At 38.8% G+C, this 20582-nt stretch overlaps 1 protein-coding gene across 1 annotated transcript in view; it reads left to right on the top strand.

Moving 5' to 3' along the window:
* The first annotated feature begins 3346 nt into the window (after positions 1 to 3346).
* Positions 3347 to 20582, top strand: part of LOC143295952 (abscission/NoCut checkpoint regulator-like) — a 33385-nt gene continuing 16149 nt past the window's right edge. The window contains exons 1-7 of the mRNA XM_076607659.1: positions 3347 to 3475; positions 5735 to 5856; positions 14174 to 14227; positions 16442 to 16599; positions 17693 to 17781; positions 19663 to 19813; positions 20411 to 20503. Coding sequence (XP_076463774.1) covers positions 3422 to 3475; positions 5735 to 5856; positions 14174 to 14227; positions 16442 to 16599; positions 17693 to 17781; positions 19663 to 19813; positions 20411 to 20503 — 721 coding nt within the window. The 5' untranslated portion in view covers positions 3347 to 3421. The remainder of the gene's footprint in view (positions 3476 to 5734; positions 5857 to 14173; positions 14228 to 16441; positions 16600 to 17692; positions 17782 to 19662; positions 19814 to 20410; positions 20504 to 20582) is intronic.

The following is a 20582-nucleotide window of genomic DNA, read 5'->3' as shown; positions in this document are numbered from 1 at the left end:
GCACGAAATGTTCGCTGACAGTTGGGGCAGACAAAGACAGGCATATCATTGTCAGGGAGCTTGTTTGCCCGTGACTTTCTGGCCTGCCTCTTCTGAACAGCTGCAGCAGTCCTGTTGGCCTCGCACAACTTGGCGCCTTTGTGCACAGCAGCACGCCATTTGTCACGGTCCACTGCAGATTCCTCCCAGGAGTCAGGGTTGATATCAAACGCTTTCAGAGAGAGAGTATCTCTGAAGTGCTTCTTCTGACCTCCGTGTGATCTCTTCCCTTGTTGCAGCTCGCTATAGAAGAGCCTTTTGGGCAGCCGATGGTCTGGCATGCGTGCCACGTGTCCAGCCCAGCGAAGCTGGGACTGCATCAGGATGGTGAAGATGCTGGGAAGGGTGGCTTTTGCAAGCACCTCCGTGTCTGGGGTCCTGTCTTGCCACTTCATGTTCAGTAGCTTCCTGAGGCATGTTGTGTGGAAGTGGTTCAGCTTCTTGGCGTGTCGTTGGTACACTGTCCAAGTTTCGCAGGTGTACAGTAGTGTGGGGAGAACTACTGCTCTGTAGACCTTTAGCTTGGTCTCAAGACCAATGCCTCTTCTGTTCCAGACATTTGCATAGAGTCTACCAAAGGTTGTGCTTGCTCTTGCAATCCTGACGTTCACTTCATCGTCGATGGTCGCATTTCGTGACAGTGTGCTGCTAAGGTATGTGAACCGCTCCACCGCACCGAGTCTCTGACCGTTGACTGTGATGTTGGGCTCAACGTGGGGTTTCCCCGGGGCTGGCTGATGGAGAACTTCAGTTTTCCTCGTGCTGATGGTAAGGCCGAAGTTCCTGCTGGCAGTGGCAAACTTGTTGACGCTGAGTTGCATGTCAGCTTCAGATCCAGCATTGATGGCACAATCATCAGCAAACAAAAAGTCTCTGATGATGTCTGTCATGACCTTCGTTTTTGCTTGAAGCCTTCTGAGGTTAAACAACTTGCCATCTGTTCGGTACTTTAGGCCGATTCCAACATCGCCATCTCTGAAGGCATCAGTAAGCATTGCAGAGAACATGAGGCTGAACAGTGTTGGAGCCAGGACACAGACTTGCTTGACACCATTTGTGACAGGAAAAGGAGCAGATGTTTCGCCATTGTCCTGGACTCGAGCCTGCATGCCTTCATGGAATTGGCTGACCAAGGAAATAAATTTCCGAGAGCATCCGTACTTGGCCATGATCTTCCACAGTCCCTCTCTACTTACGGTGTCGAAGGCCGACATAGGTGGAGAACAGATCAGCATTTTGCTCCTGACATTTCTGTTGCAGCTGCCTTGCAGCAAACACTATGTCGGTGGTTCCGCGCTCTTTCCGGAATCCACATTGGCTCTCAGGCAAATAACCTTGGTCAAGGTGTGCTGTGAGGCGGTTTAGTATGATCCTGGCAAGTATCTTGCCTGCGATGGAGAGCAAGGAAATGCCCCAATGGTTATCACAGGCTTGCCGGTTCCCCTTTCACTTGTACAAGTGAATGATAGATGCATCTTTGAAATCCTGGGGGATCGTCTCTTCTTTCCACATGAGTGAGTACAGCTGATGGAGTTTCTCATTCAGCACAGTGCCTCCATCCTTGTAGACCTCTGCTGGTATGGAGTCTGAGCCAGGTGCTTTGCCACTGGATAGCAGATGGATTGCTTTCTGGGTCTCAAGAAGTGTTGGCGGATCGTCCAGTGCTTCGTTGATGTGAACTTGTGGGAGACGGTCTATGGCTTCATCATTTATGGAGGAAGGGCGATTTAAGACACTGTTGAAGTGCTCAGCCCAGCGTTTGAGAATTTTCTCCTTCTCGGTGATCAAGGTATTCCCCTCTGCACTGAGGAGGGGGGATGATCCTGAGGATGTGGGGCCAGAGACATATATCCGTAGTCTATGGAGACTGTCACATACAAGACACACTAATGCATAAAGAAACCCAGACATATGTTTGCACTTGCAGAATATTAAAGTGCGCAACAAATGTCCATCAGAAAACCTACACACAAAAGAAGCATGAATGGGACTACTTCTACTCCTACTACTACTAAAAAAAAGGAGGAGACCCCCCGCCCCCCTCCCAAAACCCACACACAAAAGAAGCATGAATGGGACTACTCCTACTCCTACTACTACTAAAAAAAAAAAGGAGGAGACCCCCCCCCCCCCCCCCCCCCCCCCCCCCCACCCCCACCCCCCCCCCACCAAAAAACACACACAAAAAAACAAAAAAAAAACACAAACAAACCGGTAACCATGATAACAAATAACGACATATGAATAGGGGAGAGAACACACCTCTGAAATAAGTCAAAAGACCAATGTGTATTCGAAAGTCTTTTTGCTTAAATTGATCCACACGATGTACGTCTTGAAGCAAGGCGTGTCGCAAGCAAAATGGCGACAATTTTAAGTGAGTTCTATTCACAGATATGTCTCTTTGTGAAGGTCAAGGTATTCGTGTCAGGGTTGTGCGTCTCATCAGGGCCGTAACTCTCCGTTTTCACGTGCTCACGTTGAGCTGTGCAAGTTTTAAAATGATGTGTCCGCCTCCATGTCTTCTTCGTTTCGTAGATTATGATTTTTATAGCCTACATTTTTCAGTGTTTTGTTAAACCTTATATTGCCTTGCTTGTTAAGAATCTATAAATACGACTCACTTTGTTGGAAAAAAAGAGCTGCATAGTTTTTTTTAAAATGAATAGAGGCTAAGAAAAAAAAAATCATCAGTAATACATTGATTTAGCATTTCTTTAAAAAGAATGTGAAGACATCCGTCACATAATTTATTATGTCCGTATTGTCTCAAGAAATGTTTATTCATTTACTAATTTATTTATGTATTTATTAATATATTTTACTATAGCACATGTTCTTGAAGCTCTATGCATTTTACAATATCATGTCATTGCCAACATTTTCTGTTGCATATTTCCATGACACTTTTCATTTCTCTTTTCCTGTGCATTTGCAGGTAACCCTGTATAACGACCACTGAGTAGAAAGACTGATGCTGATGAATGAATGTAAAATTTGTGGAATGGATGGGTGAATGATGGGGAATTTTTTTTTTAAATGTTGGGGGAAAAAAGGGATTAAAGAAAGAAAACACACACACACACACACACACACACACACACACACAAATAACATTGTGTGTGCACATATGAACCTGTGCATGAATAGTGAGACAGACACGCAAACATTGTGTATTTACCTGGGTAAAAATCACAATGGGGATCATCTATTCATGAGAGTCACTTGAGCAGACGACGTTGACGATCCACCACCTCATGTCTATTAACCAAAACTTCAACGTTTGGAGTAATCGCCCCTGGTACAATTGCCCAATTTCCGCACGACTGCTGGAATTGTTTACCCACAGGGTGTTAAAAAGAGTTCTTTAAAATTGTTAGTAATGCCAGGACAGTGTTATGGATGTGGTGAAGAATTTGGGTTTTTCAAGAAAGAGGTATGTTTAATGGCAAAAGCATTCAAACGTATTTGAATACACTGACAGTCGTAAACATAACCGATTTAATGCACAGACGGACTCTCTCTCTCTCTCATACACACACACACACAGAGAAAGAGAGAGAGAGAGAGTCTGATGTGTCATGTGCACGCGCTGATCAGTAAGTGAATAACTGACTCGAACTACTGGAAGTTACTGAGAGAGAACATGTACCGACGATATCTACATTTCTTCCCCTGTACTTTTGCGTCAAAAGACGGAAAAACTTGTAAATTGGCCAATAATATTGTAAATTAATATATGTACTCAGCATTTCTTCTCCTCCACTCCTTTGACTTGCCTTCTTTACGCTTCTTGGCAGGGGAAGAGATGTAGAGTATGTATTACAATGTCATTTAAACGAATTTACGATTTTTCCGCTTTTGGTACAAAACTGAATTGGAAAAGAACATTGGGGAAGAAATGTGGATATTGCCCATGTATCTAGTCATCTAGTTTCTCAACCTCCGTAAAGATTCTTGACTCTGTCGCTTTCTCTGTGTTTCCCAAAATATTTATTTCACCAGAACAGTTTCATATCTGTATCAACATATCTTTCGGTGGGTTATGGAAACAAGAAATACCCAGCATGCACACACCCCAAAACGGAGTATGGCTGCCTGATTGGTGGGTCATACACGTAAAATGTCACATGCCTGCCTGAGTACGTTCATGTGCATGCCTGAAATTTGATTGAATGATGGGTGCAATAGCCCAGTGGTTTAAGCGTTGGACTTTCAATCTGAGGGTCCCGGGTTCGAATCACGGTAACGGTGCCTGGTGGGAAAATGGTGGAGATTTTTCCAATCTCCCAGGTCAACATATTTGCAGACCTGCTAGTGCCTGAACCCCCTTCGTGTGTATGCGCACGCAGAAGATCAAATACACACGTTAAAGATCCTGTAACCTATGTCAGTGTTCGGTGGGTTATGGAGACACGAAAATACCCAGCATGCATGAACCATGACAGAGTCATCGGCAAGTCTATGTTGGTCGTGTAACGGAAAGAAGAAGAAGAAATGAATGATGAGCTCCCAATGGCAGCTGTCAATCAGCTCTATCCAGGTAGGCAGCCTGTTGTGCAAATGACCCCATGTTTGTTAAGCACTTTGAGCTTGGTCTCTGACTGAGGATAGCCATTAGGTGCAATATAAGTATCCATATTATTTATTCATTCATATATAATGTATGTGTGTGTGTGTGTGTGTGTGTGTGTGTGTGTGTGTGAAAGCTTCATATCTTGTTTACTTATTTCCATGGTCTGACCATCCTGGTCCTTATCACTAATTGTTCATGATGACAATTGTATTGTTTTTTGTTGTTGTTTTTCCTCCTTTGAGAGATGGTTCTCTTTTCCACAAAATATGTACAGTATGAGTAATACTACAAATGAAATAGATCAGATACAAAATGAATTATACTGAACAGAAAAGATGTCAAGATAAATATACCATATGTACATATATATGCATGTGTGACACAGTTAGGTGGTAAGAACTAAAGAAGTTATTTCTTTCTATGCTTATAAATATGTTCAGAAATTGTCTGAGTATAGTTCCATAGTATGCTTAAACACGCTCTATAAGAACTAAAGAAGTTATTTCCTTATATCGTAACTGTATACTTGTAAATATGTTTGGAAATTATCTGTGTATTATAGTTCCATGGCACACACACACACACACACACACACAAACACACACACATACACTCACACACACACACACACACACACACACACACAGGTGCACATACACAGGTATGATAGCAATTATATTCAATAACTTTACTGCAGTGAACCAGTACAAACTGACAGTGCATCAGTACAACATAACAGCATGTTTTATTTTTATGTGAGGCAGCAGGGGGTGATTTTCCATCCACACACACACACAATATTATAACTGGGTCAGTTTAGCTAGACTCAGACACGGGTCTGTTACAAGTAATCATCTTACTTTCCAAACCCACTTATCCCCACAATCTACATTCAGGACTCTCACCAGCCTCTGCCTCCACTCCCCATTTTTATCAATATATATCAGTAAGCCATATCTTTCAGTCCTTCGCACACAAACACACACTCTAATGTTATATATTTCAAACACACACACACGCGCGCGCACGCGCACACACACACACGCAGCACACATGGGTATAACAGCAATGATTACACGGTTTTAAAGAGTCATTTATAATGGTCATCTTTTGTTTCAGCATGGCTGCAAAAACTGTGGCTTTGCGTTCTGCTCTAACTGCCTGAACAAAAAGATAGCTGTACCCAAACTGGATGGTTCAAAGCACCATGTCTGCAATAAGTGTTACAATGTTCTCACCGGGTGAGTACTCTATAGATTCATACAAGTTCTACAGGTTGTTCTGCTGTCTCAACCTGGCTAGATAAGTCTGAAAGCCTATTTTGAGTTGAACTAATCTTTTCTTGTTGCTTCTTAGTCTTAACATAATTGGAATTTCTGGCATAAGTGGCACACAACTTTCATTTTGCAGACAACTTTTCTTTCAAGTTCTCAGTTTATTTCTTTCTGTGTCAAGATCAGACTTTGTTTCAGCTAGTGCTGTCTTCAGATCATCCAGTTCTTTCCTGAGTGATGAAGTTACTGACTTCAAAGCTTCATTTTCTGCAAAGAGCAGTTCCTTCTCTTCCATTACTTCTTTTATCTGGCACCGAAGCTTTCGATTTTCTTCTTTTTCTTTTTTCATTTCATTCAGCATGGTGACACACTGACTTTCACACATGGTGTTTGCAGTAGTCATGTCAGTATGTGAACTGACATGACTGTCACTGTCAGCAGTTGTCAAATCAATCTGTGAATTGTAGTGGCTGTCTTTCACTGTCTGTTTTCTTGAGGTGCACAAAATGAAATCAAGAAATGTCTGTTCATGGAGAGAAACACGTGCTGCCTCACCATATTTTACTTTGTGCTTTTTCATCAGAGCATCTACTTTTTTCCTGATCTGATTTTTTGAGTATTGATGCAGCTGGGGACAGAATTGTACAAGCCATTCCTGAAACACAACATCCTTGAAATTATGCAGTTTTCTGTACTGTTCTAGTTCTATAACTAACCCATTCATCATGGGTTCAATGACACTGGCAGTTGATATACCCAGTAACATGTCCACAGTAACACCACATTTTTTACAGTAATTGCCCTTGACATGCTTAAAGTCTCTAAAAGCATGCAAAAATTCTTCAAGTTCATCTGCCCCCATATTTGTAAGTGTAACTTGTCGTTGCACATGCCCAATGACAGAACTCAGAGCTGGAAACCCCTCCCCAAACTGAAGACCAAAAAGCTCTGATGCAAATGTGGTCAGTCTTTCCCAGGTCACTGTTTGGTGACGCCTCTTCAAAAGTCCCAGTTGCAGCAACACTCTGTTGGTGGGCTGAAGGTCTGGCAGCTTCATAGGACATCCTCTTCCTGATGGGACCAGATTTGATTCCATCCTCTCCAGAATGTCATCATCTAAGTAAAAAAAAAAAAAAAAATTTTTAAGGTTGGAAAGTGCATCTCACTGCATGTGCTTTATCTATGACTTTTCATGACTGACTTTATGTGATTTTAAGACGTTAATTTAAAATGCTTTTTTCTCCTTGTATATATATATATATATATATATATGCAAACATGAATTTCTGCAGCACAAACATTTGTGCGTGCATGTGTGTGTGTGTGTGTGTGAATTTCTCTTGTGTTTATTTATTTATTTATTATCATTATTATTATTATTTTCTTTTGCCTTTAGCCTTTTAAGGTCTCCTTATTTTCTTTGTCATTGAATTTTCATTTCAGTGGTCAGGGTTTCTCTGTGTGTGTTTGTGTCTGTGTGTGTGTGTATGTGTGAGATCTTCAGTTTAATATCTGCTCACTAGAAGTGTTATTGGGTGGAAAGAAGAGAGAGAGTGAATGAGAGGGAGTGCTTGTGAATATTAGTGTGAGAAAGTGTTAATTACGTGTGAGAGGACATGAAAATAAGTCTATTATGAAAAATAGAAAGTTTAAAGAGATAGTGGTATGTAATAAATGTATGCATATCAACAAGTATTAACTTAGAACAATGCAAAAATAAATAATGACATTACTTAAAATACATCAAAGGAGTATACCAACTGGACTGGAGTTAAAATTTCAGAAAACATTCTAAGCAATGTATAGTCATTCAAAATCTCTTCAGTGGATAATGGAACATTTGTAGAAAAGTCATTAACTACAGCTTTTGGAATTAATTGTCTTTAGTTTGTACAATGAATGAGTAGATGGCTTACAAGTTACAGTAATTTGGTTACCGGATGGCTTACAGTTATTTGCTTACCACACATACATTTGATATTTTTAGAGAATCTTGTGCAAAAGGCATTCAAATGAATTCTATGCATAAGACATGTAATTTGTCTTACATGTGCTGCAGGTATCAAATTTAGAAAATATTTAGGATTAGCCACATTCTTTGTGTTTACACAATATTGGTAATATTGATTATTTGAATCTATAGCAGAATAAGCAATTCATTTAGTCGATTTCTGGATACATTTTCTATACGACTAAACCATTCATGTACATCTCCTGGATGTCGAGTTGTATTGCGCCTTCAAAATTACATGCTGCTCTTCCAGCTGCTTGGTCTACCAATTCATTTGAAGATATTCGGATATTCCACAGTGCGAAGGTACCCAGCAGAAATTTATATTAGTTTTTAGTAATTCCCTGTTTTGTCATTGCCATCTCAATTCGCTTCTTTAAAATTGGAGATTTGATAGCTTGTAATACTGACTTTGAGTCTACACATAATAAAACCTCACATTCAGTTTTCAGACAGTCTGAAATATAATTAAAGGCTTTATGTTCAGCTGTGAAAATGGAATATTGTCTACCAATATAGTACAATTTTTCTATTCTAAATGAAGGAATTACAAAAGCCACTCCTGAATTATAATTTTCAAGAATAGATCTGTAATGTATATTTTCAGATAATTTGAATATTTATTTTCCATATGGGAGTGTGCTTCAGATTTTAACAGAAATGGTGACTGGTTCTTGGATAAATCTGTATAATCTGGTTCGTGGATAAATCTGTATAATCTATGTCAAAGGTAGCTTTACACTGCTCCCATTTAGGAAAAAGTGAAAAAGTAGGTATTTTTGCAATCTGTCTTTTGATTCAGTGGCACTAATGATATCCGATAAAGAAGCATCAGCAAGTGTTTTCAATAAAACAATTGTGATCGACTGGCAATCTTTCTTCCAAAATGGTGAGTGTGCATTGTTTTGAAGTCTCCCCTGATGAAAATGTTTTTGTCCTGGTCTGTCTGTGAGGTTCAAATCCACTATGTGTTAAAGTCATTTGGACCCTGAGGCATGTTTACAGATATGACCGTTAAGAGTGAAGAATTAAACCAGACTTTTACAGCATAATAATGAATATCAATATTTGGTGTATCTGGTGGAACGGTGATGGGGCATGGAGTGTACTTGACCCCTTCTCCAATGCATATATATAGCTGTGCGGATTTTCTCATTGCTATCAACCATTTGATGTAAAGGTGTTTAAATTTAGGTAGTTTATCTCTCATTACATTTAGAGATCGAAGTGGTAATTATGATTTGCCAGATGTTGCACAAAGTGATCACAGTTCGTACCAATAGATCGACTGTCAGTGAACTTTCTAGAGCACTGACGGTCGACAACATTACAACTTAGTTCTGTGTGTGTGTGTGTGTGTGTGCGTGTGTGTGTGTGTGTGTGGTCTTAGAAAAAGAAAAAAAAAAGTCTCTCGTTCAGTTGTTTCTGACAAGTGCGCGAACGACCGACAGTAGTTATCTTTTCTTAATTTTTTTTTCCATCATTGTTTTCTCAGTGAGTACAAAATTTAAAAAAAGTTTTATGCCGTCTACATAAAAACAGCAGTTATAGGAATATTTAATGAATGGAACTATCGAGATGTTTAGTTATAGGACTGAATATTTGTCAAACAATCTTCGAAAATCCGATGTATCCCGCCAACCCAACTATTTCATGGCACCTTCGGGAATGAGGCCAGGCAATAATATATATTATCATCAATCATCATGAGAAATCTGTTGATTACTTACTGAGATATGCGTCGATCTTGCTGTAAATATCGTGAATATCCCCCATTGTTTGTGCCGACAACTGCTGTGTCCGTGTGGTCTTGGCGAGTAAAAAGAGAGGAAGTGACCGAGTGGGATTGTGTATGCAAATTAGAATCGCGCGTCACAGGCAAAATTCAGCGATAAATAGAGTTCATGAAAAAATCAGCTTTCCAGTTGTTTTTTTTTTTTTTTTTTTTTTTTTTTTTTTTGAATGATGTCTCTGATTCTTTATGTTGCTTTGAAAAAATGGGAATTTTTCAATAACAAATTACACCGACTAATTGAAATTTTATCGAAATTCCCCTTGCAACATTGGTTATCGCGTGATTTCGTCTTTCCAGTGGTTTGCGCTATTAATAGGTTGACTGAGTTCATGACTGGCGAACGGAGAGTTACTGACCTATTTTTAGATCAATGATAAGAAGCTCTGGGGAGAGCTGGACAATATAGGCCAGGGAATTTTGATTAAAATTTGCGTTAGGTCAAAATGTCTGCAACAAAACCGTTCTTTTTATGATAAAATAGAATAAATCATACTGATCACACTGATATAAAGTTGACCACTATAGGGGGGCGGGAACATAAGTAGATTTTGATTTTTGATGTCCAGAATCAAATATTTTTATTACTTCTGCCTGTGTGAGAGCGCCTTACAAAGAGTCGCAAGGCAAGCACAGGCGAAGGTTATGCAAGCGCGGTATAAGGGGTCGCCAGAGGAAAGCGTTCAGCGCAGTACAGTACATGTGACTGACTGCTGCCGCGCTGATGCTGATCTGTGAGCAGGTCACCTCGGCAGACAACTGATTCTTAACAGTAAGCATGGAACAGAGCTCTATGGGGTCAAAAGGAAACAAACATTTTCAATTTCATGTATTTTATACTAAAGTGGCAGAAGACGCAAATCCGCTTTTATGAATGTTTTCCAGTTTCCTACCATTCATGACATATAAAGAATGAAATCGGTATTATACCGACTGCAAAGGTGAATTTACGAAGGCAGCACGGGATCATTTAGTTCGCAAGTACAATTTTGTTGATATTTTATGCAATGCACAACTTGGATATACTCCATGCTCCGCTTATTAACGTGTAGAATATAAATATCTAAGTATGTGTTAACACAGTTCGGTTTCAATGAACATTATCGGCGCTCTGTCCAGACAATAAATTGGGAAAGTATGGAGGGCAGATGATGGCAAAATTGAACATCATGTCTTGATGTGAAAAGAACGGTATGAAATACATATTTTTCTTTGGAAATGAACCGGTATTTGCAAATGTGACTCACGAACCCTGGCGCAGTAGACGTCGATTTAGCATGGGATATAAATAATAATCATAATAATAACAATGGATCAAAAATTTTATTAATGATTATGGAAAACTTTGTTGTAACACGTGTAACATTGAATCCAAGTTACCTAAACTCACTTTCCCGACGCAGATGTTTGAATTACTGGATTTATAATAATGATAGTAAGGAATCTATCATGTGATCCTTAGACAGTGCAATGCATTCAAACAAAGCCTGTGCAAAATTATGTATTTTATTAATGATTACCTAAAACCTTATGACATATGTAACATGGAACCCAAAATACCTAAACTAACTCCCTCACCCTGGATGATTTTATTTTTCAGAAACACTGCAGGCACTCCATTTTCACATCAATTCTCCCCAGTGTTTAACTGTTTACAACTGTTCATCTTATTATGAAATGGGAATTGTATTATTTTTATCACTTGACAAAAGTTTTCCTCTTTATCTGAAGAAATGTGATCAAAACACTGGATTCTTTGTATCTTTCTATTCGGTCTATCAACAGAAAACTGATTAGTGTTATCATCACAGTGAACAAATATGTAGGATTGCAGAAAAACAAAATGTAATAAAAATAAGACTTTGAGAAAAAACAAAACAAAACAACAACAGCAATAACAACAACATACAACAACTAAAACTAAGGAATTTTATTATCTGCATAAAGCAGAACCAAAGAACATGTGTTCCGTGTCCAAATGTGATACCTGACTTCATCTCCAGCACTACTAAACGTGAAATGCTTCAAACTTAATTTTAAGAAATTCATTCACAATCAGTGAAAACTTTGGCTTTTCAGAACTTATGTGATGTAAAATGTGGCTGTTCTAATCAAATTTTGCAAAACAGTAAGCGCGTAGAGACTGACATGTTTCGGATACAACAAATTTTTTCGTTCCACACTTCGTCTGTCTTGTGAACTGATAAACTACATCATTTTGTGATAAAATTTCAGCAGACAGCAAAAGCCAAAATCAAGGTAATTTAAGGGGGTGATTTTCTACTTTGAACTTTTTTGTTTGGAACTTTTGATGCAACAAGTCTTCAACTGAAAACAGTCTTACTGAACTACATGCGTTGACTTGGTTCGAAATTTTACACCAGTATATTACCGCATCTCGCCATGTGTCAGAAACAGTGATTGTGTCTAAACTTAATTGGATCAGAAATAAATGTACAAACAAACCACAACAACAACAAAATTAACATACACAGTTTTGTTTTTGTTTTTTGTTTTTTAATATAGCAACCATGGGGTGCGAATGAACATATCGGAGATTTCCGTGTAACATGTACATCTCACACGCTGTTGGAAACAAAACATTTTCTGAATCTGTGTTCAAACACACACGATTCAAGGGTGTTTGTCAAACGGATTTACGCTTTCCTGCGATGAATCCATATGATTTATGTGGAAACAGTTCTAAGTTTGTTTTGTATATTTTTATTGGTTCATTTACTTGCACAGAAGTAACACAGAAAAGCGGCTCTAAAAAATAATATGCGACATCGATTGCATTTAAATAGTTGAATAGACTTTTTTTTTTCAGAAAATGAGTGTATGTGCTGCAGAAGATAGATGTGTTGACCACATGTTGCAAGTAAAGAACGTGTAGTATGTTCGTGAATGTGCTTGCTTTTGAATGAATAAAAATACGTCAAAGAGGAACGGGTTGTTTATGTCTGTCACGCGGGTTTTTTGCGTAATATTTCAAACTTAATGTACCATTTTTACTGATGATCAATGTTTTATTATCACAACGAATGAATATAGATCAGGTCTGTATGTACTGGATTTTAATCAGGTTTGTACTTATTTGTTAAAAATGTTTGTTTCCTTTTGACCCCAAAAAGTTCTCTTATTTTCTGTACGGTATCTGTTATCTGCCGCAGTGACCTACTAACGGAGGTATAGGACAGCATCAGCGCGGCAGCAGTCAGCCACAAGTACTGTACCGCGCTAAATGCTTTCCTCTGGTGACCCCTTATACTGCGCTTGCGTAACCCTGGCTTGCTCATGCCTTGCAGATCTTTGTAAGGCATACTCTCATGGCCAGAAGTGTGACAAATAATTATTAAAAACCAAAATCTAATTATGTTCCCATCCAACTACAGCAGTCAAGTTCATATCAGCGTGATCAGTACGATTTATTCTATTTTATCCTGAAAAGAACGGTTTTGTTGCAGACATTTTGACCATTTTTGTATCTGCCCTGGACTAATACAAGATCTTCAGAGAAGAAGCCCCCCTCAGTCAAGTGTTTCAGTGACAGAGAGTGAACAGAACATTGTGCAAACTTCAACCGGTTGGCCTCAGGCCACATCAGGCACCAGGGGCGTTGTGTTCCGACTTTTCACGATCATATTTAACGCTCCACAACTTCGTCAGATATCGATCTTTCAAGCAAAACAACATAAGGAATGTGAAGTTGAAGAGTCAAACTTTTTGTTGACATATTTTAAATTATCAAATACATGTTTCTCATTACAAAATTATGATGGAAAATTTGGCGAGTTTGTCAGTTTTGGTCATACTTTCTCGGCCAGCATGTGGTCCTACCTGTTCATAGCTGAAATGTGCTTTTTACAGTGTTCTCAGTCAGTGTGACTGTAAATCACTGATAGTGATGGACTTGGGATTGGACTACAAAATGATGATTTTATACTGGGGTGGAGTAAGGGGCTGTGGGTATAGCAGGGGGGCAGGGGCAGCGGGGGGCTACACTCAATCAGACAGGGAGACTTTCCAGATCGAATGATGCTGTCGTAGCAGAGGACGATGATGTCAGTGACTTTCACTTGATCTTTACACAAGCACTCACAGCATTAGCTAGTAAATAGATTAACTCTTCCAAAGGATGAAAAAGACACGTGCAATATCAATTCTGAACAGAAGATTGAGAAATTAGTAAGGGAAAACTTACTTTCCATGTACATTGAAAAAATAAAAGAATTAGTCTATTTAAAGGATTTATTTTGTTCATTTAAGGATTGGTTTCTGTCATATAAAGTATGCCCTCAAAGTTACAGGCTGCAAAAATTACAAGGAGAAGTGTGTGCGTGTGTTTGTGCATGTGTGCATGTACAGACTTTTTTCTTTGCTTTTTTTCTTATTTCAAAGCAGATGTTGTATAGCATATATGATATAGATCTGCATGTCTCCATGAAACTGAAACTTTATGTGTGTGTGTTTGTGTGCAGGAAAGCACCAGCAGTTGAAACAGAAAGATACTCTCCTCCAAAAGCATACCTAAAGTAAGTGCTGGCTTATACAGTGTACCACAACTGTTATGCCAAGGACTTTATTTTTGGTTAGCTACAGAGATGGGTTGCATAAGTAATCTTAACAGTGCTAAATTTGATTAGCTTTAATAAAAAAAAAATTCCCCATTTCTGTCGAATTAGCATAGTCATAGGAAAATTCCTAACTCAAAGCAAACTTAGCGCAGCCCAGAACAGCATGAGATATTCCAACAGAATACATGCCAAGAAAAAGATCCTGCTTTTACTCACCAGCCATTATGTTCCACTTCATATTCTTGTCTGTTAGTTGAAACCAAGAAATGTAAGTGGACTTTCTAAGGTAATAGCATAATTGATTTTGTGTTTTATGGCATGCATATTAGAAATATTAAGTAAAAGTAAAGCATGTATGTATAGTTCTCTTTTTAGATAGAAAGTTAAGGGGAAAAAAGATGCAATACTTAAATGGCCCTGATATGTGATCAACATTTTTCTCTGTCCTCTACAAAGGAGGCACCAGTCAGCAGTAGTTCTTTAATCCTGGGAATATTCGTCAGTATGGTATCCCTGTTTGCCAACTACGGAAAAAAATGTTACTGCACAGGTGATTTGTGGGAGACTGTGATTGGAGAGACGTGGTGTCTGTCTCTACTCTGGAGGAGATTCACTCAATCCAGATCTGTAACAAAGGGATTGTTGTCATCAGTAGGGGGATTAGTAGACAGTGACCTGCATAATTAAGTTGAATCAAAGCATGCACTACTGGACACCACCAAAGTGACTCAGCAGCAGTATGAGATATCCTCTGGTGCGTGGCCTCCTGGGGCCGTATTCAAAACAAAATTCATTTTGCCTTCAGGCATGGTAGGGACCTGCAGGTACAGTTTAACGTGAAGGCCAAGTTATCTTTGCATTAAAGACACATGCGGTGCACTCAGGCAGCTAACCCATCATCTGTAATTAGAAATCCCAGGGATTCGCTTCCGCGCATTCTCTTACTTCGCACTGCGCCACAGTGTGACCATTTAAAAAAAAAAAAAAGCTTCAGTGACAAAGCATTAATGAGAGTCAGCAACTTGTCGAATCTGGGGGCCACTTTCGCATTCTGACACATTGTCCTTCTTATTTTACAGCTAATTGCAAAAATAAAATAAGATAACAGAGTTCGGATTCAAATATTTCTCTGGAATGAACGAATTTCGACGATCTGCAAATTTTGGGCATTCCGTCTTTTATCAACTGCAAGTGCACTCACTTTGCAGCTACATGTGTAAGTCATATGGAATATAATATCTGCCAGTCTCAGTACGTCAATTTTGATTTTCAAGCGAAGAAAAGATAAGATCAAACTACCAGGGGTAGTATTCAAGACACAGTCTCTCCGCTAAACGCCAATCTTCCCTCAACAAAACCAGTGCAACAAAAAGATTCGCCATATTTACCTCTGCTTTGTGGGCAGTCTCCCTTAGCAGGTAGTAAGGGTAAATTGCCTTCAGGTTTGTAGACCCACGGGTAGGCTCCTGAATATCAGGTATCGCTTACCCTAGGACAGTTTGCCTTGCCTCAGGCAGATTACCTGCAGGTACACATTTACCCACAGGCACAATGGTCCCTTGATACGGCTGCTGGTGGTCAAACATCAGTAGTTTCCTGTGTACTGCCAGCACTGAGACTGCGGCAGATGAAGACTGGTGTGGCCATGTATGGAGGGACTGGGGATGAGCGGCCTGGGAGTAATACCACTGAAGTGGTGCAGATGATGGGGCAGTAAAAAGTAAAATAGAATAGTGCACAAGGATGTGAACCTTAAGAAGACTGGGAAACTATCCTTTCTTGCTTTATGGAAATATCAGCTAAGATACTGTGTTAATATATTGTTGAGGGAGAAGTGAAAAACCATGACAAAACTTTTTGTTTTGAATATTGGTGTAAAGTCATGAGTGGCTTGTTATTGAAGACAAAACATTCGCTTTCCTGATTTATTTAAACAATATTACTATAATGATAACTCTCTTGGAATTTAATCAGAAGAGCACAGAAAATCAGACCAATATAACAAAAGGATTGTGTCACCTGTCACTTAACTGCCTTAGTTTGCAGTTAAAGAAGCGACATCTGTTTCATCCTACAGATACTCATCACTTTTGCAGACGCTATTTGCAAACTGTAGAGAAATGGATGGCAAACCTTTTTTTTGTCAAAAAGAAGCCACTGGCTTGATTGCAGACGTGTGGCAGCCTTGGAACAGAAAGAGAGTCAGGGTGGTGCCAGCAGTAGTGGGCACAAAGGTGGAGCCAGCAAAGTGAATCCAAAGTACATTCATCTGGAGAAGCCTGATCGGGAGATTGCCATGAGGTTGGAAAAACTCAAGGAAAAACCGCAAGGTCAGTGTTAGTGTTTGGTGTGACAGAAGAACATACAGAAAACTGTAACCATTGTTTCCTATTGGTTTAAACAGTATTTTATTTGAGAATGTCGCAATACAAGTACAATGAATTTGACAGGATAAACAAGAAAGTCCTGTTGTTATAAACACTAAATTAATATGTGATGGAGGTCTCTGCAGGTAGAAATTTAAACATTGTTGCATTAATTATAAATGAAAGAAAAGCAAGAACAGTAAGCTGACAAAGCCTTGTTCTTGTTGTCACTGCTATGTGTCTCTTGTTGTCACTTTCTTGTCCTCTCTCCTGTGCTTAACTTATTTGTCTAGTGTACTTTGTATATTGTGTGTGTGTGTGAATGGGAGCATATATATATATATATATATATATATATATATATATGTGTGTGTGTGTGTGTGTGTGAACAATTGACATTGGAAGAAAAACACAATTTATCGTGCATAAATCCTCACTGTAGGAAGTTTTATTATTTTCTCCCACAGACACACATTGCACTTCCCCGAGTCACATACATGTAAGCATAGATTGTTGTATGATGTCACTGCAGAGCAGAAAGTGACTGACACAGATTTAAATGTTCATAAACATTAACTGTTGTATGATGTCGTTGCAGTGCAGAAAGTGACTGACACAGATTTAAATGTTCATAAACATTAACTGTTGTATGATGTCATTGCAGAGCAGAAAGTGATTGACACAGATTTAAATGTTCATAAACATTAACTGTTGTATGATGTCATTGCAGAGCAGAAAGTGACTGACACAGATTTAAATGTTCGTAAACATTAACTGTTGTATGATGTCATTGCAGAGCAGAAAGTGACTGACACAGATTTAAATGTTCATAAACATTAACTGTTGTATGATGTCGTTGCAGTACAGAAAGTGACTGACACAGATTTAAATGTTCATAAACAGTAACTGTTGTATGATGTCATTGCAGTGCAGAAAGTGACTGACACAGATTTAAATGTTCATAAACATTAACTGTTGTATGATGTCATTGCAGTACAGAAAGTGACTGACACAGATTTAAATGTTCATAAACAACTGCTGTATGATGTCATTGCAGAGCAGAAAGTGACTGACACAGATTTAAATGTTCGCCTTGCCCAACTGAAAGGAGAGGACCCAGCCAAAAGAACAGCACCCACCAAACCTGTGAGTTTGTCCATGTGAAGCATGTATAGAATTTGTTTTTCATTAAATCTTATTTCAGTTATTTGTCCCCTCTGTATCCTTCATTGCTTGCTTAAAACCTGTCCACACAGGTTTATAAGTGTCTTTGCGAACAGGAATGTAAATGCATTTGTAGCCGTGTTAAGCCGAGTGGTGTATAAAGGGGTTGGTACAAAAGAACTACTGATTTACTGAATTAAAGGAAGGCGAAAGGACAGAAAAGATCTGCGCACAGGCCAGAGACATGTAGAGGCCAGTCACACAGGGTTTTTCTATTGTTTTATTTACACTAGTTAAGTAGGAAAAGAAGAAGAAGATAAAGAAGACAAGAAGAAGAGAAAGACAGTGCAGCAATGATGTGTGATGCTGGCCTTTTGGGCGACACAGTGAGAGAGAGAGAGAGAGCAGACTATTGCTAGTAACCAGCCTGGTGAAGGTGACCAGTGGTCACCTGCTTCGCCTATTTATGTGAGTTACACAAAGTGCGAAGACACCCACATGTGCTGTGAAGCAAAGCGGGCCTGTTGGGCTAGATATTTGAATAGTCTGTGTTTGTTTTCGGGTGTTCAGTGATAGATTTCTAAATGATTCCAGAACCGATTTACATCAAATTGGTCGCAAAACAAAGAGCTCAACACAACCTTTCTAATGAGTATAAAATGAAGTGTTGGTTATTTAAGATGAAGTTATAGTCTTAGTTTAAGTTACCTGAAAACGATCAGTTTTAATAAGTTTCTCGCTGAAAATTACAAACTGTGTTTAATCAGTTTAACGTAAGCAACCATAGATGGTATAGATTTAAAGAGGGTATTGCGACAATTCTGTCAGTATATGATACTTGTAGTTTACTGATCCAACAAAAGAGATATTTAATTAGATATGGTGTGTCGGAAACACAGTTTTCAAATCTGGCCAAGCCGTCGAGCGACACTGCATGGTCATGTGATTGTTGTTAAGTGTTGACAATGGAAATCAGCCTTGTAATTTCTAAATGCTTGATCTATTTTCATCCAAACACTATGATAGTATGGTTTTTGTTTCCAACAGCAGTCACATATAGAATTGTAAACTGTTGCATCGTGTGTGATGAAAAGACAAAGTGACGTACGTAATCTTAGCATCAGTTGAAATCCCTACACTGATGAATGATTAAACTGAAATCAAATATGCTTCTAACTGATTTAAGTGTGTGTGTGTAAGCACAACAGATATAATCTGCAGTGAACAATACATAGATTTGATTATATAAATGTTCTGAACATTTGTTTAAAAGGGACTTTGCATTCAAATTTGGAATGGCGTCATGCATTATGAGTGAGTCATTGAAGACTGCCGGGTTTGTTGCGAAAAGAGCATCTGCTATACAGCCTATGTGTGAAGCAGTATTTGAAGCCAGCTGAGCGCTTGGCTACACATGTTTGTGTCTGTGTTTAGCATTAGTCAATGTTTTCATTATATGAAGTGACAAAACTGACTGGTTGTGCTGTATGAAACATTTGTCAGGAGATAAATGGTTACCTTGCTGTGAACTGCATGACAGATTTAATGTGTGGTACTTTCTTGTTTTTATTCTGATCAAGTTGAAGTTGATTGTCTTTCTGTTCTGATCCAGTTTCAATCTCCCTTCCCCTCCTCTCTCTCTCTCTCTCTCTTTGTCTGTCTGTCCCTCTGTCTCCGTCTCTCACTCTCTCTCTCTCACTTTCTTTTTCTCCCTCTCTGTGTGTCTCTCTCTTGGGTTTGTTTTCAATTACATACTGAAAAAAAATGCATATAATTGCTTATTTGTTATACTTGGAAATAAAGAATATGTCTTGTCTTGTCTTCCCACTAATACTGTTTGCTTTGTTCTTTTACCTATCTTAGTTTTACCAGCCACCAGACAGACGCACACAAGTTGAACAGATTGACGACTTGCTTGACGAGATTGCTAACGAAGTGGAGATTGATTCTCATCGGCCTGACCCAGCTGCATATGTGGAGGATCGACTTGCCAGGCTGAGAGATCAGAAGTCAGGTATAGACAATTATCATACAGTGTCTCTTTGTCTTTCCATCTCTCTCTCTCTCTCTCTCTCTCTCATATGTGCCATGGGTAGTGAATATATGTCACAAAATGCTCAGATTAAACACTCACTAAATGCTCAGACATGCTGTTTCATACATTCTGGTGTTTTTCCAATGTACTTAGTGGTTATGATAGATTCTTTTATTTTGTTTAAATTTTGTTTGTGTTCTTTTATGTCTGTTCATTTATCTATTTGTATTCATTTTCTTTCTCTCTATGTATTTACATGTATTTTTTGTAGGCTGTAGCCTGTGTATGTGAATCAGTTATTGTTGTTTCTCACACTCAAATGTTTTCTGTGAAACAATGTTCTAACAACAGTATCTATACATGTGTTCTTTTCTGTTAGTATATTTTGTCCTGTTCTTCCTGTGTGTGTGTGTGTGTGTGTGAAAATGTGAGTGTTAGTGTATGAAATAATAATTCAAAGAAAAAAGAAGTCTCACCAGAGGTGAGAGGACACATAAATTGAGCATCATGAATATTCCCATAAAAAGAGCCATCAGTGCATTAATTGATGCAGGTCCACTTTTGTTTTCTTTTCAGATGCAGATAAGGATGAGAAGAATAATCTGGACAAAACCAGTCCCACATCAGTGAAGAACTATGTCAAGAACATTGATGTTGGAGCTAACGGAAGTAAGCAAAAAAACATTCTTTGGAGATACAGTCTTGGTCATGTGAAATCTCTATGATAGCTCACAGAAACAGAATTTGT

This window comes from Babylonia areolata, chromosome 21, assembly GCF_041734735.1.
Source record: "Babylonia areolata isolate BAREFJ2019XMU chromosome 21, ASM4173473v1, whole genome shotgun sequence".
Lineage (NCBI taxonomy): Eukaryota > Metazoa > Mollusca > Gastropoda > Neogastropoda > Buccinidae > Babylonia > Babylonia areolata.
This window is presented reverse-complemented; position numbering and strand designations above follow the sequence as displayed.